Source organism: Chiloscyllium plagiosum, chromosome 31, assembly GCF_004010195.1.
Source record: "Chiloscyllium plagiosum isolate BGI_BamShark_2017 chromosome 31, ASM401019v2, whole genome shotgun sequence".
Taxonomy (NCBI): Eukaryota; Metazoa; Chordata; class Chondrichthyes; order Orectolobiformes; family Hemiscylliidae; genus Chiloscyllium; species Chiloscyllium plagiosum.
In genome coordinates, this window is record NC_057740.1 from 31085898 (window position 1) to 31113067 (window position 27170).

Here is a 27170-nt window from a genome sequence, read left to right on the forward strand (position 1 = left end):
GTTGCAGCTGTACAGGACCTTGGTAAGGCCACTAGAGTAGACAGTCAGAAACTTTTTCCCCGGGTACAACAGAGTGTTACAAGGGGACATAAATTTAAGGTGAAGGGTGGAAGGTATAGGGGGGATGTCGGGGGTAGGTTCTTTACCCAGAGAGTGCTGGGGGTATGGAATGCGCTGCCTGTGGGAGTGGCAGAGTCAGAATCATTGGTGACCTTTAAGCGGCAATTGGATAGGTACATGGATAGGTGCTTAAGCTAGGACAAATGTTCGGCACAACATCGTGGGCCGAAGGGCCTGATGTGTGCTGTATTGTTCTATGTTCTATGTTCAACGATTTGACAGTACTGTATTAGTATGTACAACAGAAATAAAGAAAAGAGCTGCGATCACACTTCTTGCTCTTGAAACACCAATGTTGCATTGCATGGTGCCAATGATGTCCTTTTGTACATCTCAAGGTGTTTTCTGTACAGGAATACAGTATTTCTGAAGTTCTAATATTGGCTGACTGGCAAAATGTTTTTAAAAACAGTAATCTTCCCAATATCCGGTATGCATGGGGAAGGGTTGGGGTGGGGCCTGTTTCTGATGAGAAATGCTAGTGGTGACTGGGAGAATTTGACTCATTGCTGCCACTAGATGGATGTGCGTTTTGAAAACCGCTCCTAAATATGGGTATGCCTGGCCGTGATGGGTGATTCTGTGTGTCTTTATCCATAATGCAAATCTTTAACTTGCTTTAATAATTCATCTGACCCATTATTCCCTTCCAATTACTAATATGGGTAAAGTCTCCATTATCTTGATCCTAAGCATCTGGAATTCTCATGAACCTCATCTCAGATTCATAAGGGGAATTCTGGATGATTGGGATCTGGATAATGAGCCTTGACTGTATATCATTTGAGCAGACCCCAGGCAGATGTCAGTGCTCCCGAAACAAGTTTGTAAAGACTACTATATTATGGTAACATCCACTGTACACTGTGTGGCTCCCTGGAGGTAAATTAATCCTGGTACTTAGCTATTGAATTGGCTTTATTCTGGCCAGTTTTTGCTGAACCTCCTTTCTCTGTATCTTTTCAGCATCAGCAACAGGTAATCCAGACCATAGAACGTGCAAAGCAAGTGACCATGGGTGAATTAAACGCTGCCATCGGGGTCCGAGGACTTCCCATTCTACCACCCCCAGTATGTATTACCTGTTAACAACATTTATTCCATCATACATGAGTGTGATAGGCTTTGCATATTTGGAATCTCTTGCAAGACAGACTGGAAAGTAAGTGCTGGTAAACACAACCACCAGCTCCACACCACATACACACACTTCCCACACGCACACAGCCCAGAAAGGGATAATCTGCCCATCCCCCTCAAGATGATGGTAAGACTATATAATCTCACTTAGTTAGACTGGGACAAAACATCTCCCGAAAGCATGCTTGTGGAGCCAGGTCCTAGTTTATCTGGAATATTTTGGGAACACAGTTTTGCTCAAACAAAGAACACTACTTGGATAGGAATTTCAAGGGCTATGCATATTTAGTGCTTATTAAGTACAGAAACTGTTATACAGCATTATGCAGGGATTATACAGACACTTAGGCTATACAGAGCGATGCAGCTGCTTTGGCTAGCCAGATTATGATGGTTTAACTTGCATTAAAACGTGTCTGTTGGAAGACTGATGTGCAGCACTTCTGAAAGAATTCCTTGCTTTGGTGGCAGTTATGGCATTTTGTGGCTCCTGCTGTGTTTTTAACAAAGAAAATCTAGATGTAAACGATGAGACGCAAGGTCTTTTGGTAATGTTGAGTTTAGTGGAAATGTGATGATGTGTTGTCCACATCCGGATGGTAGCCGTCTCCAAGTGGATGTGCTGGATTTTCCAAGGCCAGCAGCTGGGAAGAGCAAGACCCTTTTTTTTATTATTACTTTACTAGATCTGCCCGCAGCTGGTCGCACTGAGTCTGGCCAGCTGTGCTGTCATCGCTGGAGGTTGTGTGGACTTGCATATCTGAAACTGGTGGCAACAACAAACCCTCTCAACTGCCAAATATGGCTTGGCGGTCTGACAATTGATTTGAAAAGCTATCCCTCTCCAGCACTGGTATGCATAAAGTTCAGAATTAAAAGAAAGACGAGTTAAAAAAAGTAGAATGTTTGAAAAGAGGGATTGAGGCCCTAATGAGGTTATTTCTTGTTATTGCTCGCATGCTCTTCAGATCCACTTATTTGATAAGGCTTTGAGTGTGCGCAGGCAAAGAGAATGCCAAAGTCATTGGTCAGCGACAGAACGCAGCAGCAACAGTGTGCACATGACACTGCAGGAAATGTGCATTTAGAAATGGCTTTTAGATTTTAAAGTAATAATTTTTTAAAAACCAGGGCCGTGCCTTGCTTTCCAAGTTGCCCCCTCATCACTGAATAAAATGGAGGCTTGGCTTGCAGTGCCAGCCTTCACTGGTGAGGTGTGTTTGAAGTTTATCAGCCTCTTTGGACGCGCAATGATACTGCCGTGGCCATCGCATCCTGAGATGGGACTTGATCCTGGACTTCTTGTCCAGAGTTAGGGGCACTGCAAATGATGCTCTTGGATATCTTCCATGTCCCCTTCATAATGAATGCAAGTTGTTGTTGACTCTTAATGGTTTCTCTGCACAGAAACACCCATTCTTGTCATTTGAATATATTTTGCTCTTTTCTTTCTTTACTCTCGCTCTCTCACTCTCTCACTCTTTCTCTCTCACTCACATGCTGTCCCTTTGTGTCTCTGTCTCTGTTTTTCTCTCTCTCTCTCCCCCCTCTCCCTCGTACACACACACACTCCCTCTTTCCTCTGTCTCTGTCTCTCTTTTTTTGACTACACTTGCACATCAGTCTCTCAGTAGAGTTTTGATTAAATTGTCTGGACTCTTCACTTTACAAAGATTCAGTTTTTACTCTCTTAATTTAAATCTGTGAGAGGCACGTTTTCCTTGTGTCAACATGCACCTCCTAGAATCGGTTTCTGACCTTGGTGAGGCAAAGGAAGTGAAGTTCTCGAATGGCCTTCCTCCATGATCTGTTTGGAGGTCAGGTTTGAGGTGCACTTTAGAGGTTGGGGGGGAAGGGGCGGGAGGTGTGTGTGTCTGTGTCTGTGTCTGCGTGTGTGTGTGTCTGCGCCTGCCAACAGAGAGAGGGAGTTATGGACATCCTCTCTCTCTCAGGGAGGGCCTGCTGTTTGTGTTATGGAAAATGTCATTTTGGAATGAGGTCATGGTACAAAGGTTATGTAGCGACAAGCATTGCAGTGTCTTGTGTACAGAAAGTGGCACTACAGGATGACATGGTGGCTCAGTGGTTAACAGTGCTGCCTCACAGTGCCAGGGACCCGACTTTAATTCCAATTCCAGCCTTGGGCGACTATCTGTGTCTGCATGGGTTTCCTCCCGCAGTCCAGAGATGTGCAGGTTTGGTAGATTCACCATATTAATTTGCCCATAGTGTCTAGGGTTGGGTGGATTAGCCATGGGAAATGCAGGGTGACAGAGATGGAGTGTGTGTGTGTGTGTGGGGGGGGGGGGGGGTGGTCTGGGTGGCATGCTCTTTGGAAGGTTGGCATGGACTCGATGGGCTGAATGGCCTGTTTACACACTATAGGGATTCTATGATATAGTGGGTGGGACTTTGGCAAAAGCCCCTGACCACCCTGGAACAGTTCTTACTTGGACAAGATATCTGGTGCAGTTCCTCAAGTCCCTATCAAACATTCAGCAGTGGGAACAGGATGGAAATTTCCAATCACTTGCTTCCCCTCTTCCCCCTTGCATAACAGGAGATGTACACTTTTTTTTGCTAAAGATGGTGCTGATCAAATAGCTGAAGTGATCAGAAAGAAGGTTATACTTAGCTAAGTAGAAGCAATTTCTTCTTAAAATCTATTTCAAACATTTAGATTAAGTTGATGTATTTGAATATATCAACATTTAATTAAAATTTTAATTGAAATATTTGAAAAGGACAATAGGTCACACATTTTAAATGATTCCTTATTATTTTAAGTTGGCTTCTTTGTTTCAGAAAACATAAATTAATTGAGCTATGAAATATTAATCACAGCTTTTAATATTTTAGCTGTCTATTTTTGTTAATATTCTATTATTCACGAGGGCACCATCTAGGTGGATTGTGGTCTGGGGAGTCATGGCTTGGTTGGATGCTTTACTGTTGACTCAGACGAAGCTGCCTGAAAATGTCCCGAGCTGACATTGTAGGAGGGATGTACTCTCAAACCAGCTGCGCTTGAGGAAAGAAATGTTGTGCCTTACACATTTGGCTCCTTCAGCCTTTTGTATAATTATTGCACTCTCGGCTCTTTCAACATATTTAAATGTTTAATCTCTAAGCGGTTGCGGACCAGCAAATGCCGATGAGAACCTAGGGATTCACAAATTCAGATTTCTGCTCGCATGCATTCATTTCCAAAAAGCTGGTGGGGGGGGGGGAGATGCAGTAGGGGTGGCAATCAGCTGTCTGGGGGACTGTCCAATTAAATTGGATAGAATCTGTACTCTGGGACCTCTAACACGTTTTAAGCTTTCAGTACTCTGAATTCATTACTTCTTCCTGTTTTCATGTTTCATCCTGGTTTGTGGTTTGGCTCCACACGAAATCTGATTTAATGGTCTCTTTGGGTAGCTGTGGCTTGCTCTGTATTAGGATGGGTTCCCTCCGTAAGCCAGGAATGACTAACGCCCGATTCTGGTGGCTTTCGTCTGGTGGCTTTTATTTACAGTAAATCAGATTCTGCCCACCCAGGTAGGTGCATCACTCCAGTCTACAGTTACCTTTCTTCTTTCTTCTCAGAGTCCAGCAAATGACAACTGCTGTTATCACTGTTAACATCACACTCAGACCTACTCAACACTCTGTCTGGGCAGGAGGGAGTGGACTGTAGCAAAGGACTGAGTGTTCTTTTGTTAAATTTGTTAAAGACAGAGTGACCTTTCCCTTGGTCATTTAGTGGGATGTGTAATTCCGTCTTCCTATCCCAGCTGACCCGCTTGTTACTTTCAAACTCCCATTCCCAACGCTATTATTCTCAGAAGATGGTGAAAGATGCCTCTGTTATTGACTGGCAGTCAAAAATGTTTCCAAAACTGAATACAGCAGCAATCTGGAATTGGAACAATAAAAGCTGGAAAATATGGCCGTGAGTCTGGCAGCATCTGTAGAGTGAAACAAGTTAACGATTCAGGTTACAGCTTTTTGTCTGTCAAAATCTTTGCTGATCTCATGGCCCAGTGTGATAGCATTTGGAAGGCTAATGGGAGCCAAATCTGAACTATGAGCCTGTAAGCAATGTGGTAGGGAGGGGTGAGGGGAAAGAAATGGGTTTGCACCCATCCTAAATCTAAATTGCACTTGTATTTTGGTCAGCTTTTGACTGACAGCCTATGCAAAACCTGGTATTTGACGCTATCTGCAGCCTTTCTGCAACCATTGAAGCAATGCTTGCTAAGGCAGCGTTAATGGCTAAGTGAATATGAACGGTTTAGGTTGTCCTGAAGATTTCACTTGTCCAAAACAATGGGATTGTAGTAACATTGCTGAATGGGAACCTGCTGGTGAATTGCTCAGAAGGTGGGAGGTGAGATTTGGAACCTGCAGCCCTACTTTAAGGATGTTTCTCTCTAGCCATTTCATTCTGCCTTTTAATTTGCATGGCAGTTGACATTTGTGGTTGCAATGTAACTACAAAAAGCATTCTATATCTCTTGACTCGTGGCTTTTGGGTTTTGGTCCCAACGTGTCTGAAGAGCAGATGTCTGGCAGGGGATTCTTGTTTCTGCTGGTTCACACTGTTTCTTTTTGCATACTTCCTTTTCATTCTAAATTGAAATGTGCTACTCCCCTATTTCACAAATTGAAACTTCTCTAGAGCGGTCTCTTGGGAGGGGAAGGGTTAGGGCAATGGTTCATGGTATCGTCTCTCCATCCCTTGACTGGGGGAAATTTCACCAGAGTCTTGTCAATCACTAAAAGCTGGGAAAACTCAGGAGTTCAGGCAGCACCTGTGGCGAGAAATACATTGACATTAAACGTTTCAATTTAATGACCTGTTCTTGGGCAATAATGTTTGATGGCCTTGTGTCCTGCACAGTGGTGTTTGGAAGCCACTAACCACAGTGGCTCAGTGGTCAGCTCTGCTGCCTCATAGTGCCAGGGACCCAGATTTGATTCCACCCTTTGGAGTTTCCACATTTTCCCAGTGTCTGCGTGGCTTTCTTCCAGGTGCTCTGGTTTCCTCCCAGGGTCCAAAGATGCGCAGATCCATGCTAAATTGTCTGCAGTGTCCAGGGTTGAGCAGGCTAGGTGGGTTAGCTATGCAGGGTTACAGGGATAAGATGGGCAGCTGGTCTGGGAGGGATGTTCTTCAGGGGGTCGGTACAGTCTCTGAGCTGAATGGCCTCTATCTGCACCATAGGGATTCTATGATGCCAGTGTGGCCCAGTAACTAATGTGCAGAGGAGTTGGTGGTGTCCTTGACACAATGTCTGTCAAAACTTTTGCTGGTCTCATGTCCTGTCTGATGATATTTGGAAGGCTGTTAGGAGCCAGCACATTATCCTGGTCCCAGATTTAAACCAAGGCCCTGGAAGTAACATGGTAGTCAAGGGTGTATGGGAGAAATGGTTTAACACCCTTCCCAAATGTAAAGCATGTTTTTAGTTTTGGTCAGTAACACAGGGGATTCTCACCATCTCCTGGGAACAATGACGTTGAGAGCATGAGTTTGAATGTGGCAAGAGGGTCAGCTCCGATGCCTGACAGTCTCTGTCAGAGATTATACGCACAGAAGATGGATGTGGCCATGTTTCCATTGTCATTTGAAAGAAAGGTCACCTGACCCAAAATGTTAATGCTGCTTTCACTCTCCACAGCTGCTTCCAGACCTGCTGAGTTTCTCCAGCAATTTCTGTTTTTGCTTTACATTATCATGGGTTGTGCTGGGAATGAAATTTTCTTTAGTGCAGTGGGCCAGTGGCTGGTGAGGAAAAGAGGAATCCGATTGAGTAATCGTATTGGAGTAGGTTTGATGGGTTTGTCACGTTCCAAGGCCAGTGAGACCCGAGCATCTCAGCTATGTCAAGACAAGAGTGAGGTTTGATGTGATAAGATCATCTTGAGGCAACTTACTGTTTTCTGCTTCCCACCAATCTCCCTCTTGGTCTCATTACAGCAATACAACAATTTTACTTGTATTGTCATTCCACGATGACATTTTCAGCAAAAAAAAAGAAAAACAAGCAGAATTTCCTTTGATCCATTCTTTAATTTGGTGTAATGTAATCACTTATGGGATTGTTCCTTCCTAATATACCCATCGGTGTTTCCTGCAATGACAAACCTCCTGTAAAATGCTTAGTATTTTAATTACCTCTGTAAATGAAACTCTTTGTGGTCAATATTCTTCATTTGATCTTGACCCAACAGTGATGAGGCCAAATTTTCGACCAGCATTTCTTCCCAGTGAAGACACTTTAGTGATCCACTCAGGAGATGGTAGAGGACTTTGCCCTGGGAGCTGGGCCCTTTAACTGTTTTGAAAATGTAGTTAACTGAAACTTTTTGGTATTTGTTTATAATAATATTTCAGTTTAGTTTCCAGAAGGCAGTCTTCCCAGCTTAGGCTCTCCGAGGTGATGCTCATTAAAAGAAATGGATCGATTGTAAGCTATGGGAGATTTCTGATTCCGACTCAAGTGCTGCTCAACAAACAGACAATTGCAGGAAGTCACAATGACAATTTCCCCCGGCTGTCTAGACCGTATCACTAAAAATAGTCTTTGAAGTAGTCAGTTCCGGGAATTTTGTGATGCAGGAGGCTATTCAGCCTATCATTCCTGCACTTGTTCTATCACCCAGTGCCAATCTCCTGCCTTTTTCCCAAATCCCTGTAAACCGTTCCTATCCAAATAATCATCTAATCTGGAATGCCTGACCTGAATCTGCCTCCACCATATTTCCAGGCCCTAACTCCTTGCTGAGTGAAAGAAAAGTCTTTTCTCACGTCGGCCTCACTTTGTTTGCACATCACTTTAACTCCAAATTGTGTCATTCAATCAGGGTCAGAACAGGGGAGTGGGATAGTGCTGACACAGGCATTAATGGGCTGAATGGTGTTCTTCCGTGCTGTGTGAATTCATCAATCAGTTCGGAGAGGAACGTAAAATTTCACATAAAGTGCTTTTAAACCTTTGCACTTTTGGTTAAAATGCTCGTCATTTTCTTGTTCTAATTTCTGTCCCTAATTTTTCTTTTGGGTTTCCTTCCAAGTCTGAAACCTCTTGAGTTTTTTGCTCTGAGCTCCATCACAGATTGCAGGAGAAAGTCTCCAGTGACCAGGTGCATTTGAGGGAGGGGGCAACTTGCAAGTACTTCACTTTAGATTTCTCGCTGTGTGAAATGCACAATGCGTCTGGTACTGCTGCTGTAACTTTCTTTCCCATGGTCGGATCTCACTGCTATTGGCAACAAGCCTGCTCACTCCTGCATCTGCAGCCAAAGACCAACAACCCAACAGCCATGCCAGGATGCCTGGGGCTGCTGGGAGGGCAGTTGCCAGCCAGTTGGAAAGGCATCGGTCAGGGGGAGGTGGTTTTTATGGTCCCGTTTATTTTTTTAAAAATTTACAAGACTTTTTTAAAAAAAAAGAAGTGGCCAGCATCAGGTTCCTTTTTTTTAAAAGAATTCTCACATTTGGGTCTCTCAGTGCTACGTACCAATGGTTGTGGCATTTACAATGCATGTTGATGTTTTAGAGTTGTGTCAGGGTTGTTAGTAATGCCTTTGTCTCCTGGTTTATATTCACTAATGGGGTTCCTGCCTGGGCCATCTGTTTAGACCAGAGGAAGTCAGGGATAGCCATTCAGCCCCTCAAGTGCGTTCTGCTGTTCGCTTTGATTACAACTGATGTCCATTTTCACTCTGTTCGCTGTACAAATTGCTTAATGCCCATGTCCATCAAGATGAAAAATTAATCTCAATTTTACAAGTTCTCTACACTTTCTCTGCATCAAGGGTGAATTTCTTGCATTCCGGTGTCATGGCTCCTAGCTCATGAGTCCAGTACTGTGCTTGCACACTCTGTCCTAGGTGGGCAGATACCATTTGATTGGGGGGGGGTGTGTGGGTCGGCCGCTTGGATTTTCACACACTGTTTAGGCTTGGCCTTCACCTGGGCCTGTCTGAGGCAGTCACATTTTGTTGACACCTTCAGGGATACTTCTTGTCCAGTTTGGATTGTCTTCTAATGACCCTTTCACCTTCTCAAAACTTTTGATGGCGGGGGAGCCAGTTCCAAGCTTTCACTACTTTTTTGTGTCAAGAATTCTTTCTTAAGACTACCCCAGATTAGCCTAGGTCTACTTATAAGGTTATTCCTCATTATCCTGTTCCTGGTGTTACTTTTTTGGTAAATGCAAATCTTATATTAGTGATTTATCTTGACTAAACTTTGCTTGTGTGATTCTCTTTCTCAGGAGCTTTTTAATGCAACATTCAAACATCATAGAATCTATACTGTTTGGAAGCAGGCCATTTGTCTATCAAGTCCACACCAACTCTCTGAAGAGCATCCCACCCATCCTTATAACCCTGCATTTCCCATGGTAAATCCATCCAATATACGCATCCTGGACACTACGGGGCAATTTAGCATGACCTATACACCTACCCTGCACATCTTTGGACTGTGGGAAGAAACCGGAGTACCCAGAAGAAACCCGCGCAGACAGGGGGAAAATGGTGCAAACTCCACATAGACAGTCGTCTGAGGTTGGAGTCGAACCCGGGTACCAGGCGCTGTGAGGCAGCAGTGCTAACCACTAAGCCACTGTGCTACCCATAGGATGGAATTTGAAAATTTAATCTCAACTTTTCAAAAAACTTAAATGCTTATTTTACCATGGGAAGGGGCATCCTTAAATTTTGGGTATTTGAAGTGGTAAATGCTTGAAATAACAGCAGACTTTTGAACGAGTTTTATTCATTCAGAAAATATGAATGGTGCTAGCTGAGCCAGTATTCATTGTCCTTGAGCAAGTGGTGGTGAGCTGTCTTCTTGATTCCTGCAGTCCATGTGGTGTCGGGACACCCAGATTGCTGATGAGAAGGGAGATGCAGGATTTGACCTGACCACAGTGAGGAAATGTGAATATAGTTCCATGTCCGATTCTGGTTGTTGTAGGTTAGGATAGCTGGTCGGCACAGTTTCCATGCTGTACATCTCTATGACTCTTAATATTGTTTATAATTTACATTGTCGAGTCTCAATCAAAAATTGCTAAACATGCAGTCAATATCTTGGTAGTACTTCTTTTTCCTGACTGATCTTTGACCCATTCATCGATTCCTTTGATGCCAAGGCAAGAGTTTAATTTCAATTTCCTCCCTTTGTTTATCGCTTGTTAGGCCTTTTGTGTTGAATACTCATGACTTGGATCAAAATCCTTTGCTTAACTTGTGTGGAGAAACTGTAACTGTATTTTGCTTTGTCATCTGAAGTTATTTGTGATACACTAGGTATGATATATATTACACAGGAACTCTGGAAGATCAAAATCTGCTGTCCCGATGTAAAAGGATAAGAGTTTGGGGGGGGGGGGGGGAGGGTGAATAAAAAACAGTATTTGACAGTTGTCCCATTTTTTTTGTGGGCAGCTGCCAAAGTTTGGGATTGAGAGCAATTCCTTTTAGAATGTCTCCAAAACAGAGTGTTGTAGTAATTGGTAAACAGTTAGTTTGAGGCCACAAGACTCAACCCAAGTACGCCTTAGTATGCATGTTTCCTTTGCTGCTCTCGTTTAGCTGAGTTGTTGTTGCAATTATTTTCTGGCCTACCAAATGTGGTTGCATTTCCCGCTCCCCCACCCCCTACTCGGTTCTGAAGCTTGTTTCCACTTTGTGTGGTTTCAAACATCTGGATACCATCAGTCACCTTGAGGAAGTCTTGATGACAGCAGCTACAGCACCAAGGCCGGTATAAGGAAGGGGACCATGTAGAAGAGAAAAAGAGTGGTGTCTAAGAGCCTTGGGCTAGCAAAGTCTCATTTTAAATGGGCTTCCTAAAAATAATTAAGAGCAGACTTTTGCCCACTGGGCGACTGACATGGGTCAAAATAACAGAAGTTGAAATTCAGTGAACTGTGAATCCGTGTATGATTCAAACATTGATTTCTGTGTACTAACTGCATCGTTTTCCTTTCTCACCATTTTCCCTCCCTGCCTCACTCTCCCCCTTCCCCCTCTCCATTTCGTCCATATTGAGATTATTTGAAGCATTATTTCAGCAACCAGAAATGCTAAGCAGACTTCTATTTAGCTTTCAATGTGCTGTATATGGTCTATTTAACTTCTCCTAAAAGTTACCACATGTATTCTTAGTTCTTTAGGGACCATGTTAAGAAAACATCCCAAAACGTTTGCCTGAACTGTACAGAATGGTCTGCTTGAAAAATTCATTAATGTTTGTCATGAAGAAACGCGATGCAGTAGATTGTGCAAGCAAATTGGAAGCTCATAGTTTAAGCTGACTGCATTCATTCAGTTAATTTTCCATTCATTATTCTAAAACTTCGATAATTTTCTGTAGCATTTTTAAAATTGATAACATCTTAGCATGGCACCTAAGACAGTTCCTGTATTGATTTGAGATGTTATAAGATGTACATACCTTTTTATTTTAATAGGGTTAAAAAAACCGAAAATGGCATTTGAGCCCTCTCCCCCAAATATTCCTTCACTGGGGAAAATGCTGGTCTATGTTATGTTTTCTCCATTGGTAAAATGCTACTCCTATTCCAGTTAAAGAAGTACAGATCTTATGATCTCTATGATACAAATTCCAAAATTGTGTGTTGTAGGAGCAGTGATAGTTTGGTTATTGTCTCAGTTAGGCGTGAATGTGCTGCTGGATTTAATATCTAATCAGTATTTTTCTTTGTTTATTTTCGTATTTTCTCCCTTTTGAAACAGCACCACTTTCAACCCCAACAGCTATCCCATCATGCATCTCCCTTCCCACTTGCCCTCCACCCATCAGGTCTGCAACTTCCCACCATGTCATCCATCGGTGCGAGCTCAGGTCTTCTGGCGCTGTCCAACGCACTTGCAGCTCATCCCCCGTTTGCGCTGAAAGAAGACAAGAATCATCAAGATCCGGAGCATCGACGAGGTAAACTCATCATCCTCATTTACCTACAACAAAAAACAGAAGTTGCTGAAAAAACTCAGCAGGTCTGGCAGCATCAGTGCAGAGAAATCAAAGTTAATGTCTTTGATCCGGTGACCCTTCCTCAGAACATCACCGGATCTGAGATATTAACTTTGATTTTTCTTCACAGATGCTGCCAGCCCTGCTAATATTTTCCAGCAACTTCTGTTTTTATTTCTGATTTTCAGCATCCGCAGTTCTTTGGGTTTTTATGCTTATTTACCTGCTGTCTAAATTCTGAGAGCATTAAAAATTACTCACTTAGTTAGTGGCTTCATGAGACCTAGAGTCTTTCATTACTTCTTGTTGCACTGGTAGCTCCTGTGTTCAACGTGCAATATGTCTACCTTGTCTTTAAGAGAATTCACCCATTAACAGCTCCAAGTGCTGTGTGTATGAAGTGTTGTGGCTCTGTCTCGCTTTGTGTTTGTGAACTGGATGCTCACAAATCCAATTGTTTGCATTAATGTCTTTTCCTAAGTTGTAATGTGCTTTACCGTTTTAAATAAACTGACCAACTGACTTAATCAATCCCCTGAAGAGGATTAGACCATTATTAGACCATTATTATTAACGTGACCAAGAATATTGCAGAATTTCCTCACATTCTTTCACCCATCCCTATAATTTTGCCAGAAATCAGCAATTATGATAAACTGGAGTTTCAAATGAACTTGTGTCAAAGATACTGCAGGCCGTTGGGAGAGAAACCTGAGAAAATTCCAACTGCGAGGCATTATCAACCCTTGAGAAGTAATGGTAAATTTAGGCTCCACTAGTCTCTGAGAGTTTGCACTAAGAATAGCTGACTAATATTTGAAGAAAACAGCCCCCAAAACTCTGCCACAAGTAAATACAAATTTCTCAGAGTGGTTTCTTGGGGGCAAGTTTTTGCAGGAACCTCATTTTTTGGGGCGTGAGTGCCTGTGTCTTTTTACGGTTGGCTAACAAACATTCCTTTGGAAATGAGCCTATTTTAGCATATTTTGATAATAGAAAGTTAAGAGGTCACACGTTTTCGAAACCAGAGCAAGGAAAATTAGGTGCATCAAATGGCTCTTTTTAAATGGAGTAAGCGATCTTGGTGCATGAATCACTAGAACACAAGAGTGGTCATAACAAGTGGGTCAGCTCACAGGCACACAATACAAACAAGGAAATCAAGTTGAGTCCACGTAAGACCCATGGCTAAAGTGACAGCTGTTTGGACCACACTAAATAACGAAAGTTGAAATTCAATGGGAAAAGGCAGATTAAATCATCAAAGATATCACTGGGTATGAAGAATTGCAGTTATGACTAGAAACATGAGAATTTGGGACTTTGTTTTAACCAAACCTGTGGTTAATGAGTAACCTGGAGGAGACATCATATTGCCAGAAAAGCTGTGATGGAGTAAAACAGTGGTCAATTTTCTTTTTACCCTTTTCCAATGTTCAGGGAGAGAGCATAAGTTTAAGAATTTCGTGTGACCTCAAAAAATAAATTCTTGACGTGGAACAATAGGTAGAATGTTGAATCCTATGCAATAATTTTAAAATTTCATGCTCGGAATGTGTCTGAATGGATTTCTAGGCCATTTCAGAGGAGAGGTAAGGGTCAATGACATTGCAATAGGCCTGCAGACCCATGTAGGCCAGATCAATAAGGAAGGCAGATTTTCTCAATTGAAGGATGAAAATGTTTATGATGATCAATATCTTTATAATCTTTATTAGTGAGTTTATCATTTTTTACTAATTGATTTTCAAATTCTCTGTCAGGGATTTGAATCCATGACTTCTGAGCATCAGTGCAGATGTTTGGATTACTAGGCCAGTAACAATGAATTGGGCAGTTGAAACAATGAGTATTGGAAGAGTTGGGGAAGGAGGAAAAGGATTGACTTATTTACTGGTTATGTAAGGGAAAAGATTTGATGATCTGAATGTCTTGTTTCTGCATTGTAGCATTCTAAAGTTTGGTTTAAGGGGAAGGACTGGAACCAGCTTAGTGTGTGGGAGTTGCATCATTAGAAAATGGAAAATCTCCATGAGATATTATTCACCCGTTGAACACAACTGTATAGTTGGTAATCATTCACAAGTGATTTTTAAAAAAATATATAATTTTCTTTGAGAAAAGACAAGCTTCTTCCAATTTGGAAAACTGAGAGCAAATTTAACTACAATTTAGAGGAGGGAATTTGTGTTTTGCGAAAGAAATGGTAATGTAAGCCCTGAACATGAATTTTAAAGAAAAGGATCAAGTTTAATGGATGTTGTGCAAGTTGAAGAAGAATGTCTTTTGCTGAGAGCAGGCTTCAAGGTTTAGAATAAACCGTGAGAGGGGCAAGTTGATAAAGGATGCTCCTGTGCAGTGAGAAAATGTGGGTATCTGTTCAGGAGCTAACTTGGAAGGTTGGCTCAGAGGTTTTATTTAAGGTGTTTGTGTGCTGCCATCACAAGGCACATTAATACCTCAAGAATGTTTATATAGTAAAAAAAAATCAGCTGGATGTTGCATTGGGAAATGGTGTACAAGAAAGGTTGACCTTTTGAAGCACTGAATTGGACTGGTTCAGTGTTTGACATTTCTTCTGTTGTAGCTGTGAAGCAAAGTGAATGGATTGTGTTTTATATGACACTTGCTGAAGGGCAAATGACTAACTTGGTTTTTGTTTCTCTTGTTCCTTATGGTCTGGTGTACTTCCAACGGAGTCAGACAGAGACCAAGGCTCAGTAAGTAGTGACATTTTGTTGCTATCCATTTAATGAAGGAAACATGGGAGGTCAAACAAAGCAATTGTTCGCAGCAGTGCATAGTACAGGAGTGGGTGATCCCACTTTTTAAGTTGGAACGATGCCAGAGTATGCTATTTAAAAAAAAAGACATTTGGTGTGTCGTGTGCATGTATTATGTGTAAATTGTGGGGAAATAGTATGAAAATTATTTTCAAATATCATCATTTGGAGGTCGAATGTGCTTTGAATTTGGCAAATGGAATAAAGATTTATGAGAACTGACTTCATTGTTCAGCTTGTACTTTGCAACTGTGTATTTTAGCATTTGCTTTATGCTCATGATCAATGCCACTTTTCAATAAATACAGCACATGCTATAAAGTTTAATACATATCATTTTATGTATCATCTTCTCTGGAGGCTTGAAGCCAATTTGAAAATATCACTAATATTCTCCCTGGATATGTGGCTAATTGAAAGATCCCAAGATAATGGGCAATCTTAGAAAGGCACAACAGAGTGGGTTATCTTTACTGTGTTTGAACATGTGGGAGGATTTACTCAGCAATCGGGCTACAATGCTTAGAAACGACCCTTTTCAAAAGATGAAAAAATGTAGACAAAATTGAGACTGGATTGCTTGACCTTTCTAAGGGCTAGTTTTCCGGGACTTTGGGAAAAGCACAGGTGAAAAGCTCTATTCTAAATGCAACCATGTTGACTGTTTGTGTTCAGTAACTTGAAAGAGAGTAACTTATGAAATCCTATCAATAAAGTTTCATAGAATTAGATTCCCTACAGTGTGGAAACAGGCCCTTCGGCCCAACAAGTCCACACCGACCCTCCGAAGAGTAACCACCCAGGCACATTTCCCTCTGACTAATGCACCTAACACTACGGGCAATTTAGCATGGCCAATTCACCTGACCTGCACATCTTTGGACTGTGGGAGGAAACCGGAGCACCCGGAGGAAACCCACACAGGCGAATGTGCAAACTCCATACAGACAGTAGCCCAAGGCTGGAATCGAACCTGGGTCCCTGGCGCTATGGGGCAGCAGTGCTAACCACTGAGCCACCGAGCCGCCCCGACATTAGAATCCTACAGTGTGGAAACAGGCCTTTTTTTTATCAAGATGAAACCTTCAGCCCTTGTGATTCATCATAGTTAAAATGCATTTCTTGATCAGGTCAGCATTCATTCTCGAGATATCTTTGGGACAGTGAAGATTTGGAAGAAAATTGCTACCCTTACTCATGGCGTCTTTTTGAAATTTGTGACCATTTGCAATCAAGGGGTGGGGGTGAGCTGAACAAGAGTCTCTTGGCACAGTTTATGAGCATTGTATTTGCTTTGAAAACCACAACTGAGCAATATTCCCAGAACCACTTCCATTATTCATAAAGAACTCTATGAGCAATGGGAATGGAATCCTTGCTGGAGGCAAGGAGCCACTAGCGAATGATCTGCGGCGTTGCAAAGTGTTTCTCGCCCATGGTTTTGGATTTTTGTGGCAGTCAGTATGTGAAAACCATGAATCTGCAGACAGGAATGCGCTGTTGAGCCTGTTTTCCAATGATGTCAGACATTGCAAGATATCACTAGGAGAAAGTGAGGACTGCAGATGCTGGAGATCAGAGCCGAAAATGTGTTGCTGGAAGAACGCAGCAGGTCAGGCAGCATCCAAGGAGCAGGAGAATCGACGTTTCGGGTATGAGCCCTTCCTGATGCCCAAAACGTTGATTCTCCTGCTCCTTGGATGCTGCCTGACCTGCTGTGCTTTTCCAGCAACACAGTTTCGACATTGCAAGATATCACCCAGACTCATGGGAGCATGAGGATGTGGGATTAAATTGGATAGTTCTTTCAAAGAGTTAGCAAAAACATGGTGGGGTTGAATGGCCTCGTGCATTGCAAGATACTGCGATTATGAAGATTGTTAACCTAGACATTGGGACAATGGGACTGACTGGGGATTAGTTCACAGAAAGCTGCTGTCATTTCAAAGGTCCAATGTACCTCCATCCACCTCCTGTCCTGTATTGACTCTATACTTCCTTAATCTCAGGAGTATTTTGTCATCAGATCTACACAGCTAACGAGCCACTTTAAAGTCTCAGTTGAAAGAAAGCATCTTTTTCTTATGAAGCACCCCTTTAAGCCTGCATTATTCTAATCAGTTAGGGTTTGTACTGAAACCTCTGAATCAGAGCTTGAACCGACAGGCAAGAGCACCTTAATCTGCTTTGTACCCAGGGCGTATTGGAATATCGTTGCTCCAGTCTCCTTTTGTAGCCTTTGAAGCTGTTACTGCAGTCAAGAATTTGGCCTGCAGTCTGAGTCACAATAGTGCGCTGGTGGGTAGGATTTTGGGGGGCTGTGGTGGTGGACTGTAGAACTTTATTAATTCTTTTTTGGATTAGGTGTCGGAGATGTTGCATTTCCCCATTCGAGTAACTGTGAAAGATTTTATTGCACTATTCAACCAAGATCAGAAAGCTCTTTAATGACTTGGTCACATGGCTGTCAAACAGCAGATTACCCTGATCATTCATTCCTGCATTGCGTAGAATTAGATGCACCTTGGACACTCTTTTCTTGTAATTTCAGTTTCAGATTGGGAGCTAAATTGTATATTTTTTCTTCAAAATTGAGTATCGGAAGCCTGGAATTCTCTTGGGTCTCCTTTAAAATGCCCTTTCTTCCAGTTTGACTTTGTAAGAATAAAGTCTCTGTCCTTTACATGGTTAGTAGTTGGCAAGGGCTGTCTTGGCTTCCTCCACTCAGAGTCACTGTCCCTTTATCTCAGGTGAGACCAGTTATATACTCATCAAATTGCTTCTGAATTATGCAGCTAATTTACAGTGTTAATTTATGAATCAATGTATAGCCTTTTCATTTGGACTTGTGTTAAGAAAGGTGAACGTGGTTTAATTTTTATGTTGTTCTCGGTGCTCAGGTTTGTTTGTTTACATGTATTTTTTAATGAGGTTTTATAGTCCTTGAAGTGAAGAAATGGAGATAACTATACAGGGGGGAAATTAAACAAGAGGTAGAGGAAAACAAATCTGCTGTTGCCAAGCAACAGGGTGCCAGAGTCATGGTGTGCTAAAGAGTGGAATTCAAAGTGGTAAACTCTTGACTAAGATACCTCGCGTTACTGCTGGAAACAGAGTTTAAGGAACAATGTGTGTTTACTGGCAGATTAAAGTATTAGTGAGTTTAGTTTGCAGTTTATTTTGGTGTCTCGGAGAGATATGAACTGGAAAAGAAGCATCTATTAAGTGTGTAGAAGTGCAGTGGAAGGAAACTGGTTTCAGCTGTGCCAGCCTGAACCAAAGGCACTGCTGTGCAGACAGTGGTAAATATTGTGCTAAATTATTGGTGGTATAGTGGCTTAATGGTTAGCACTGCTGCCTTACAACATCAAGGACCTGGGTTCAAATCCAGCCTTGGAAAACTTGTCTGTGTGGAGTTTGCATGTTCTCCCTGCATCCGCTGGGTGCTCTGGCTTCCTCCCACAGTCCAACGATGTAAGGGTTAAATGAATTGGCCATGCTAAATTGCCATAATGTCCAATGATGTGCAGGCAAAAGTGAGGACTGCAGATGCTGGAAACCACAGTCTATATTAGAATGGGGCTGGAAAAGCTCAGCAGGTCAGGCAGCATCCGAGGAGCAGGAAAATCGACGTTTCGGGCAAAAGCCCTTAATCAGGAATCCTGATGAAGGGCTTTTGCCCGAAACGTCGATTTTCCTGCTCGTGTGATGTGCAGGCTAGGGTAGGTTAGCTGTAGGGTGAGCCTGCACCAACCCTCTTTCCACACTGTTGGAATTCTGATTCTAACATTGACTGGGTTTACTGATAGGATAAAAGGAATAATGTTCAGTTTGAATCCTTTTCTGGTGCTTTATAATGTATTGGCATGAATGGAGGATTGGTTATCTAACAGGAAGCAATGAGTGGGGATAAATGAGTATTTTTCTGGTTGGTGATCAGTGACTTGTCGTGTGCCTCAGGGATCAGTGTTGGGACAGTAATTATTCACAATTTACGTAGATGATTTGGAGTTGGGGACCACGTGTGTCAAAGCTTGTGAATGACACTAAGATGAGTGGTAGGAGATGAGGAGAGGCTGAGTAAATTGGGATTATATTCATTGGAATTTAGAAGAATGAGGGGGGCTCTTATTAGAAACATCGATTCCCTTTATAATTTTATAAGATAGAAGTAGAGAGGATGTTTTCACTGGTGGGCGAAACTAGGACAAGAAGGCATAGCCTCAAAATTAGGGGGAGCAGATTTAGGACTGAATTGAGAATGAGCTTCTTCACCTAGAGGGTTGTGAATCCATGGAATTCCCTGCCCAGTGAAGTAGTTGAGGCTTCCTCAGGACATGTTTTTAAAACTAAGATAAAACTAAGAACATCCAGATGGCCTACTCCTGGTCCGTCTTCTTATGTTCTAATGAAAGCTTTCCAATCTTTTATCTATTGTAACGTAGTTCTTGTCTAACAAATATTTTATACTCTATAGAGCTCCATAAAACTGGGTTCCATTACACCAGGTTTCATCAGGTGGGATTATATCAATTTTGTATTTCCCTCCTGTGTGCCTTTTCTTTATTGCTATGTCTAGTTCATATTACTTAAGAATTTCTTTTTAGCAAAAACGATTGTTATTGACAGGTATTGAGTGCAATTAAAGTGATTTAATTTGCTAGAATGGTTTAATGGTAGAACAGTATTTGAGCCAGTTATTGAATAGTGTGGATCTTTGCTTCTCATTCCATCCCCACCCCCTCATGTTTCATCTTTGCAAATTTTGCATTTTATTTTAGTAAGCATCACCTGTCATAGTTAAAGCTAACTTTCAAAAGAGCTCCAACTTTTCTATCCCCAGCACATTAAACCAGGGACCTTTGGAACCTTCAGCACTGACAGAGTCTATCCTGACCATCATGCTCATGCTGAGTCTTTGAAAGAGCTGTCTAGTTGATCCCATCGTCTGCTTATTCCCCATCAACCTGCAATTTTGTTCCCTTTGAAGTTTTTATTTAGTTCTGTTTTGGAAGTTGCTTTTGAATCTGCTTCCATGCCCCTTTTGAAGCATTGCATCCAGATCACCACACACATGTCAAGATGTATTGAAGCTTCATTTTCTTCAGGTTCAGAACCTGCACAATGCCCTTTTCCAATAACCATGACCCTTGGGAAATTCAATGCAAATTCTAATATGCACAAAATCCATCCCCTCCCACCCTAGGGCATTTATTCTCAAGGGTGTGAGGCTAGAAAGTGTGGGACAAGGGATTCATTCAGCATTCAACTGGGGATTGTCTTGGTGACCTGGGTTTGGTTGTTGCTACCAGTTGTTACAAAGACCAAGGGCACCCCATTGCTCCCATCACTGGAGCACTTCCACCTGATGAGTGCTTGTTCTGTTTGGAAATGATACAAAAGCTGACTGAAATGAATGACACAATGCAAACTGACTGAAAATTGGATTGATTTGCACCCTAGGAATTGGAATAAAGTTGAAAATCACACACAACTCCCTGATGCCAAGTTGAGAATTATTAAACTTGGTGGCTGCCTCCTTCTCCTCCTGTTTACTGAATTCCTCTGTCCTTGCAAATAGCAACAGAACCCTGGGCTGAAGGTAAAATGATCTCTTTCAATGTAATCAAAAGACTAGAGATCCATCATGTTTGACCTGCCAATTGCTACAACAGCCAAAACAGTGTCTTTGTTTGTCCACAGGGAATGTGTTGACAGAGATGTAGTGCATCTGTCACACATGCTTGCCTTCCTTATTAATAATTAGTTGCCTCAATGTACACAATGATCATGGGACCAGAAAAGGGGAAAATGAATTTTCTCCAGCTGATGTTCCACCATTTAGCTTAATGTCCCCAAACCCTAATGTTGCGGAAAGAATTTAACCCTCTGCTGTCCATGCAGGCTATGCCATTAACCCTTTAAGTTAAAGGAGATTATTTTTTCTGTCTTGACCGCTTGTAAAACTCAGGCACTGATGCACCCTTCAGTGGTTGTATCAAGTATTAAACTGTCAGCAAAGGAGTTAACATCATCTTAACACATTCAACTGCCTTTATCTATTCTCTTTAGGCGAGTTATTGCATGATCGAATCTCTGAGCTCAGGACAAAAGCATTCTAGGATTATGCCTGCACAATCACATTGAAAGTCCTGTCTAGACCCACTTGTTTGTGCTTTTCAATGAATCTATGTAATTTTTTTCTTTCTATTTGCAATTTATTTTTGAAATTTAGTATTATGTCAGTTCCTGAGGCCCCCCCCAGCCATTTCAGGCAGTACATTCTGTAAATTATCTACACATAGATCTTTGGTTTCTTAGTCAATTGTCTGAAATCTCATTATTGATCTGTTCCAGCAAAAGCTATTCTCCCTATCAATGTGGTGGAAGCTGGTACAATTGCAACATTTAAAAGGCATCTGGATGGGTATATGAATAGGAAGGGTTTGGAGGGATATGGGCCGGGTGCTGGCAGGTGGGACTAGGTTGGGTTGGGATATCTGGTGGGCGTGGACAGGTCAGACCGAAGGGACTGTTTCCATGCTGTACATCTCTATGACTCTATGACCGTATTAGAGCTCTTCATAGCTCTGAGCCATTGTTAAATGTCCCCTTCAATGTTCTTTGCACTACAGAGAGCAATTCCGACATCTCTAATCTCCCTGTGTAGCTTCTTTTTTCACGTGTGTCAAAGAGCAGGGAACCAGACAGAAAAGACACATTGGAGGTTGTGAGGTAGGTTGGAAGCAGAGACAAAATGTTGAGGTAGGAAGAATGAGGGAAAGCTCATTAATGACTGGAGGAGTAGCCACCACTGATGGAGCCAGGAATGAGAAGGAGACTGACGTCTTGGGTCATTGCTTCCCAATCTTTTTCCGACTGTGATCCCATCTTGGGACTTGAAAAGTGCTGTGACCTGCAACAGCAGGGCCCTGTTAGAGTGGGAGCATGCTGGTCAGAGCTCCATGGTAACCATTGCTGCCTCAGCTAATGACCCTAAACTTTCAGCTTGTGATGCCCACTTTCGAAAGCCCAATGTTAGGATGAAGGAATAACAGACGGCTTGCAGGAGGTGAGCAAAGGAGAGCTATACAACCACCATGTAGAGGTTTGAAGCTGAGGACCATTTTTAAAAAAACCTTCCTGTTCTAATTTTTATTTCAAGATATGATCAAATTACAAAACATTGGCTGAAAACTGTCTTGAAAGATCCAAGTGTCTTAATTGAGATAATTGTGGTGTCGGTCTGGGCAAAATTTCAAATCAGGAAGACATCTGCTAAATGAGTCTGTTTGTTGCTACCCTCCCACTACATAACTGACTCAGTATCACCGATACAATGTAAATGATGTAATGTTTGGACATTGCAAAACTTTCCCACTGTATAATATGTCTGTGTCAAATACATGCTGTATGATGTTCTAATGCTTCTTGGTGAGAAGGTGTTATAGAGTTCTCCGCTACTCTAAATATACTGTTACGTATTTGTATAGTAACTTACATTCTCTGCACTTTGGAGTTGCCTATGAAGTTAGAATCTTTTGTTGGTAACCCAAAAACAAAAGAGACTGGGATTAATTTTCTTTGCTGTGTCTTCTTTGTCTTTCTAGGGACTGACTCCCTTGCTAGGATACAGTGACTGTGTATTGGCAAGCTATTTAACAGACCATCACAGCTACGTTTACTGTTAAATATTTGCACAAGCAGACCCCTGGCCGGGCTTGGTGAATAGTGACTGGGAGCGGAATCAATTGTAATTCCACTCCCACTTGTTTAACCCAGACCAATTGTAGCTTTGCTTCATGGCTGTGGTGGAGGACGGGGATTCAGCATTGGCCGGGACTTGTGGAGGGGGAGCATGGGGTGGGGGATGGGATTGAAAGAGGGGGTTGGAATCTTTAATCTTTATAACCCTGAGATGGTAGTTTTCTTTTGCCTGAATCACACTGTGAATGACTGCATTGGGGTTTTGGGTGAGCTACAGTCAGTTGACAACTTGGTCTGAGATTTCCCAATCAGATTATCTGTTTATCCATTCCCATCAATTGTTCTTGTGTAATTTTAATTTTCAAATGAGCAAAATGCCGCTGATTGGTTTTCTCGGGTTACGAATCTCCCAGAATATTTCAAGATTTATTGTTGGGAAAGGGGGTTAGTGATCCATGTGAAGTGAAGGGCATTTTTAACTGACATGTCAGGGCTGGGATTCTTTTTCAGTGAAAGGCCATGCAATGTGCATTGACAGACAATTCTGGGTCTTGTATTACCTTGTGCTTAATATGCTGAACAGCTTGAAGTTTGAGATTTTGCTGCAAGCTTTAGCACTGAATAGATTCAGTACATGTCCAACTGCAATCATGGTACAGCTTCATGACTGACTGCCAGTAAATGCTTTGGTAATAGACTTCAACAGAATTATAATTCTAGGAAAAGGCTTTTCTGCATTTAATAGTTCAATTATGTCTTAAAGAACATTTAGTGTATATGGCATCTCAGGCAGTGGTCCTGCTGAGTGTGAAAATGTGTACCTCTCGAAACAGCAGCAGGTTTTTAAACATGGTCCTTCCTACTCTAGGCCCCAGCTCATGCTGAGTACAGTCAGCAGAGGCAGACTGCCCTGTGGTGCCTCATCCAAGCATCTGTGTACTAATGTGCCAGTCTAGATAGTGAACATCAGTAGGCTTTTTTTTCTGATGGGAGAAGGATGAGCAGCAACGTGATGCACATTTTCCACTTGGAATTACATGAGAGCAAGAATCGAGCAATTTGGTCCCTCCTCCCAGGCCAGTTAGAGCTTAGGTTCATTCATCACCCAGCTAATTGGAGCCTTCCTCGCCCAATGTGTGTCTTGTTTTGAGTAGCTCTTTTGATTTTAAACTAGGCCTTTTATGCTGTTTTCAATGTGATTCTTCTCCATCTTCATGTGCTTACTGTGTATGTTTAGCTGTGTAATCTGTCTCCAGAGCACTAAATTCGATACTTTATTAACTTACACTGTCTTTGACAAAATGTCCTTCCACGACAGACTTTGGCTTTCGATCTTGACTGGGTCCATGAAAGCATATCTATGTGTTAACCTGAGCCTTGCCAGAAGTGATGTTGAACCAACAGCTGCAGTTGGATCTTCTTGGCAAATATTTCACCATCGACATCATCCCTTGGCTGGATAGCAAACGTTTACTGGCTGTTAGATTTGGAGGGCAGATTTTGGAACTTATCACTTTTTTTTTAAAAGAAGGTTTGAGAACTGCAATTTGGATAATTGCCCCCTCAACCCAAATCTATGAATATTCAAAAATCCAACGGATCAGTCTGAAATTTCTTTGGAAACGCATTTAATGCATTTCTGTATCTGATCTAAAGAAGCTATCATCTGGTATTAATTTGTTCCTTCCAAGTCAGCAACACACGCGTTTCTCAAATCAGATATCACTTACTGATGTTTTGGTGTTGAGCCTTATGATTTGAAAAGTGAGTGTTGGGGAGTAGGGAAGGAATGAAACAAATTGAACACATACCAGATTTAATGTACCTCCAACTTCTGCTACTTGAAACACTTGAAGAAATATATTATTTAAATTTATGAATACTGTGAAATTGCTATGTTGAGTTGCAGACGATAGTTTTATTCTATTTCTGTTCCCCCAACTGCGTGTGTGTGTGCGTGCGTGTGTGTGTGTGTTGCATTTCCTGATCCAGTTAAATGCAAAGATGGGGAAAAAATGGTCACCACCGGCTCATGACCAGAGAAGGTCAAGAGAGTGACAAATTGAAGTTTCAACCAAATAATTAATGAATAATCAAATCAACTGAGAATTCAGTGCTGATTTCAGTCAGGGATTCTGAGAAATGTTAAATCCCTTTGCATTGAATTCATGGGCAGCAGCTTTCCCCATGGTCTGAGGCCCATTCAATCTCTTCTGTGCAGTTGAATCTGACCCCCTGTATTCTTCCTACGAAGTGTTACAATTGACAACTCTTCAATTCTCCAGCATTCATTGCCTGCCTTTGAGAGGAGTGTTGGAAATTAAAAGGGGGTTGATGGAGGAGGGGAGTTGAGGAGCACAGAGACCAAGGAATACTGTGGAGGAGTCCACTAAGCCCACAAAATCATCTTTACTCGAGATCCAACATGAATCCCACTTACCATGCTCCCTTAACTCCCTATATAGGAGGGGGGCATATTTTAATGGAACCCAACTGAAAGTAGCAACAAAATCTTTTGACCATGAAACCGATGCAGAGAGCTGATGGTTTTGACACGTGTACCTCTTACAGTTAAGGAACAGAATAAATCTGCTGTTGGAACCAGCCCATAAACACTGTTAAGTTCCATTCAGTCTTCTAGGCTTTTGGTTGGCGCCCAATACCAGTTAAAAACATATCAATTAACTTTGCTCAATCCTTGCGTGCTTTTATATTGCATACTGCAGGATGATTGTACTTAGTTCCCAAAGCTTAATTTGATTTGTACTCATTGCTGTAGAAGAGAGCATATACATCTGTTACAGGACACTCTTAAACCTACACACAGGAGCTGAAAAACCTCTTTCTGATTGCCATCTATCCATCCACCCCTCCCCCCATGCCCCTTTCTCACATCAATTTATGTTATAGCGCTCGAGGGGTTGTAATTTGAATGAGCTGCAGTGAGGTATAATGGGATCCAATAAACATATCAACGTTTTGATACATTATGCTGCTCCCGCTGTTTAATAGCTGGGTGAGTCATGCCAGTAAAGGAACCATTAACCATTTTTAGTTTGAAGCTGATGGTGAGAGTGCAAGCACTGAGCAGTGACTGGCTCTTGAACGCTAAAGTGATGCAGGAGCGTGAAGCCAGGGTCCCCTTTGTTTTTGGACGGGGTATGCCCTGTCGCAGCCTCTCCTCAATATTCCTCTTTCTCTGTTCATCTGTTTCCTGCCCTGCAGCCACCCAGATCCTGCATGGGGTTAGGGAGTGGGTCAATATACTGGGCGTTTTTGGGGTTGCCCCCGGCAATTGGAGGGGGTGGTGGGAGGCTGGTAATCTTAGAGCAGGGGGAGAACGGGCATGATAGCGGGGAGAGGGTGGCAGAGCATGACAGTAGAGAGGCAAGAAGCTGGGATTGGTGGAGGGTGGGATGGAGACTTCCTAGACTGGCTTATTTGGCGGTGGGTGTGGGATTAGTGCATCGCCATGCAACCCACGATCATAAAGAATAACGCTTGGGGCTGTGGATTGTGTTTTGGCTGGTTCATGCATTGGATGGTTCTGTTGTAAGCAGCGAATCTTTCAGGTACCTCTGCTCTCAGCTGGAGAATCCCTTCCCAAACCTCTCTGCCACCCTTTCCTCCTTTTCAGGCTCACCTTCTAAAGACAGCCAGGCTGTTGGTTATTATTTCCTAATGTGTTTCAGTATCATTTTCAATTTATAACATCCATACGGTGCATCATGGGGCATTATGTTACATTTAAAGGGGCAATACCAATTTCTTTTTGTGGCTTTTTTTTTAAACCCAATCTTGTTGCCTGGAGCTTCATATCAATCTCGGGTTTCTTTTAGTGTGACTGGGATTTGGAATTGATGCAGACACTTGGAAACATTTTGAATAAGATAGCAATCTTATAATCAAAAGTCTTGTAATTGGAGATGGCCTAGTGGTATTCCCGCTGGGACATCTCTGCTGACCTGGGTTCGAATCCTGCTATGATAGATGGTGGAATTTGAATTCAATTTTCATAAAATCTGGAATTAAAAGTCTGACGATGACCATTGTCGATTATCGGAAAACCCCATCTGGTTCACTAATGCCCTTGAGGGAAGGAAACTGCTATTCTTACCTGGTCTGGCCTCTGTGTGACTCCAAACCTACAGCAATGTAGTTGACTCTTAACTGCCCTGTGGACAGTTAGGGATGGGAATAAATGCTGCCTAGCCAGTGATGCACTTATCTCATGAATGAATAAATAAATTTTAAAAACGTTGTGTTGGCTGATGCTTTAACTGGGAGAAAGTGAGGACTGCAGATGCTGGGGATCAGAGCTTAAAAATGTGTTGCTGGAAAAGTGCAGCAGGTCAGGCAGCATCAAAGGAGAAGGAGAATCGACATTTTGGGCATAAGCCCTTCTTCAGGAATGAGGA

General features: G+C 42.2%; 1 protein-coding gene across 3 annotated transcripts in view; it reads left to right on the forward strand.

The window, feature by feature from the left end:
- Positions 1–27170, forward strand: part of LOC122565380 (transducin-like enhancer protein 1) — a 162208-nt gene that overhangs the window by 85198 nt on the left and 49840 nt on the right. For 2 of the 3 annotated variants that reach the window (XM_043721295.1, XM_043721297.1), the window contains 3 exons: positions 1087–1191; positions 12025–12223; positions 14966–14982. In XM_043721295.1, the coding sequence (XP_043577230.1) occupies positions 1087–1191; positions 12025–12223; positions 14966–14982 (321 nt within the window). The remainder of the gene's footprint in view (positions 1–1086; positions 1192–12024; positions 12224–14965; positions 14983–27170) is intronic. The other variant, XM_043721296.1, reaches the window with a different exon arrangement.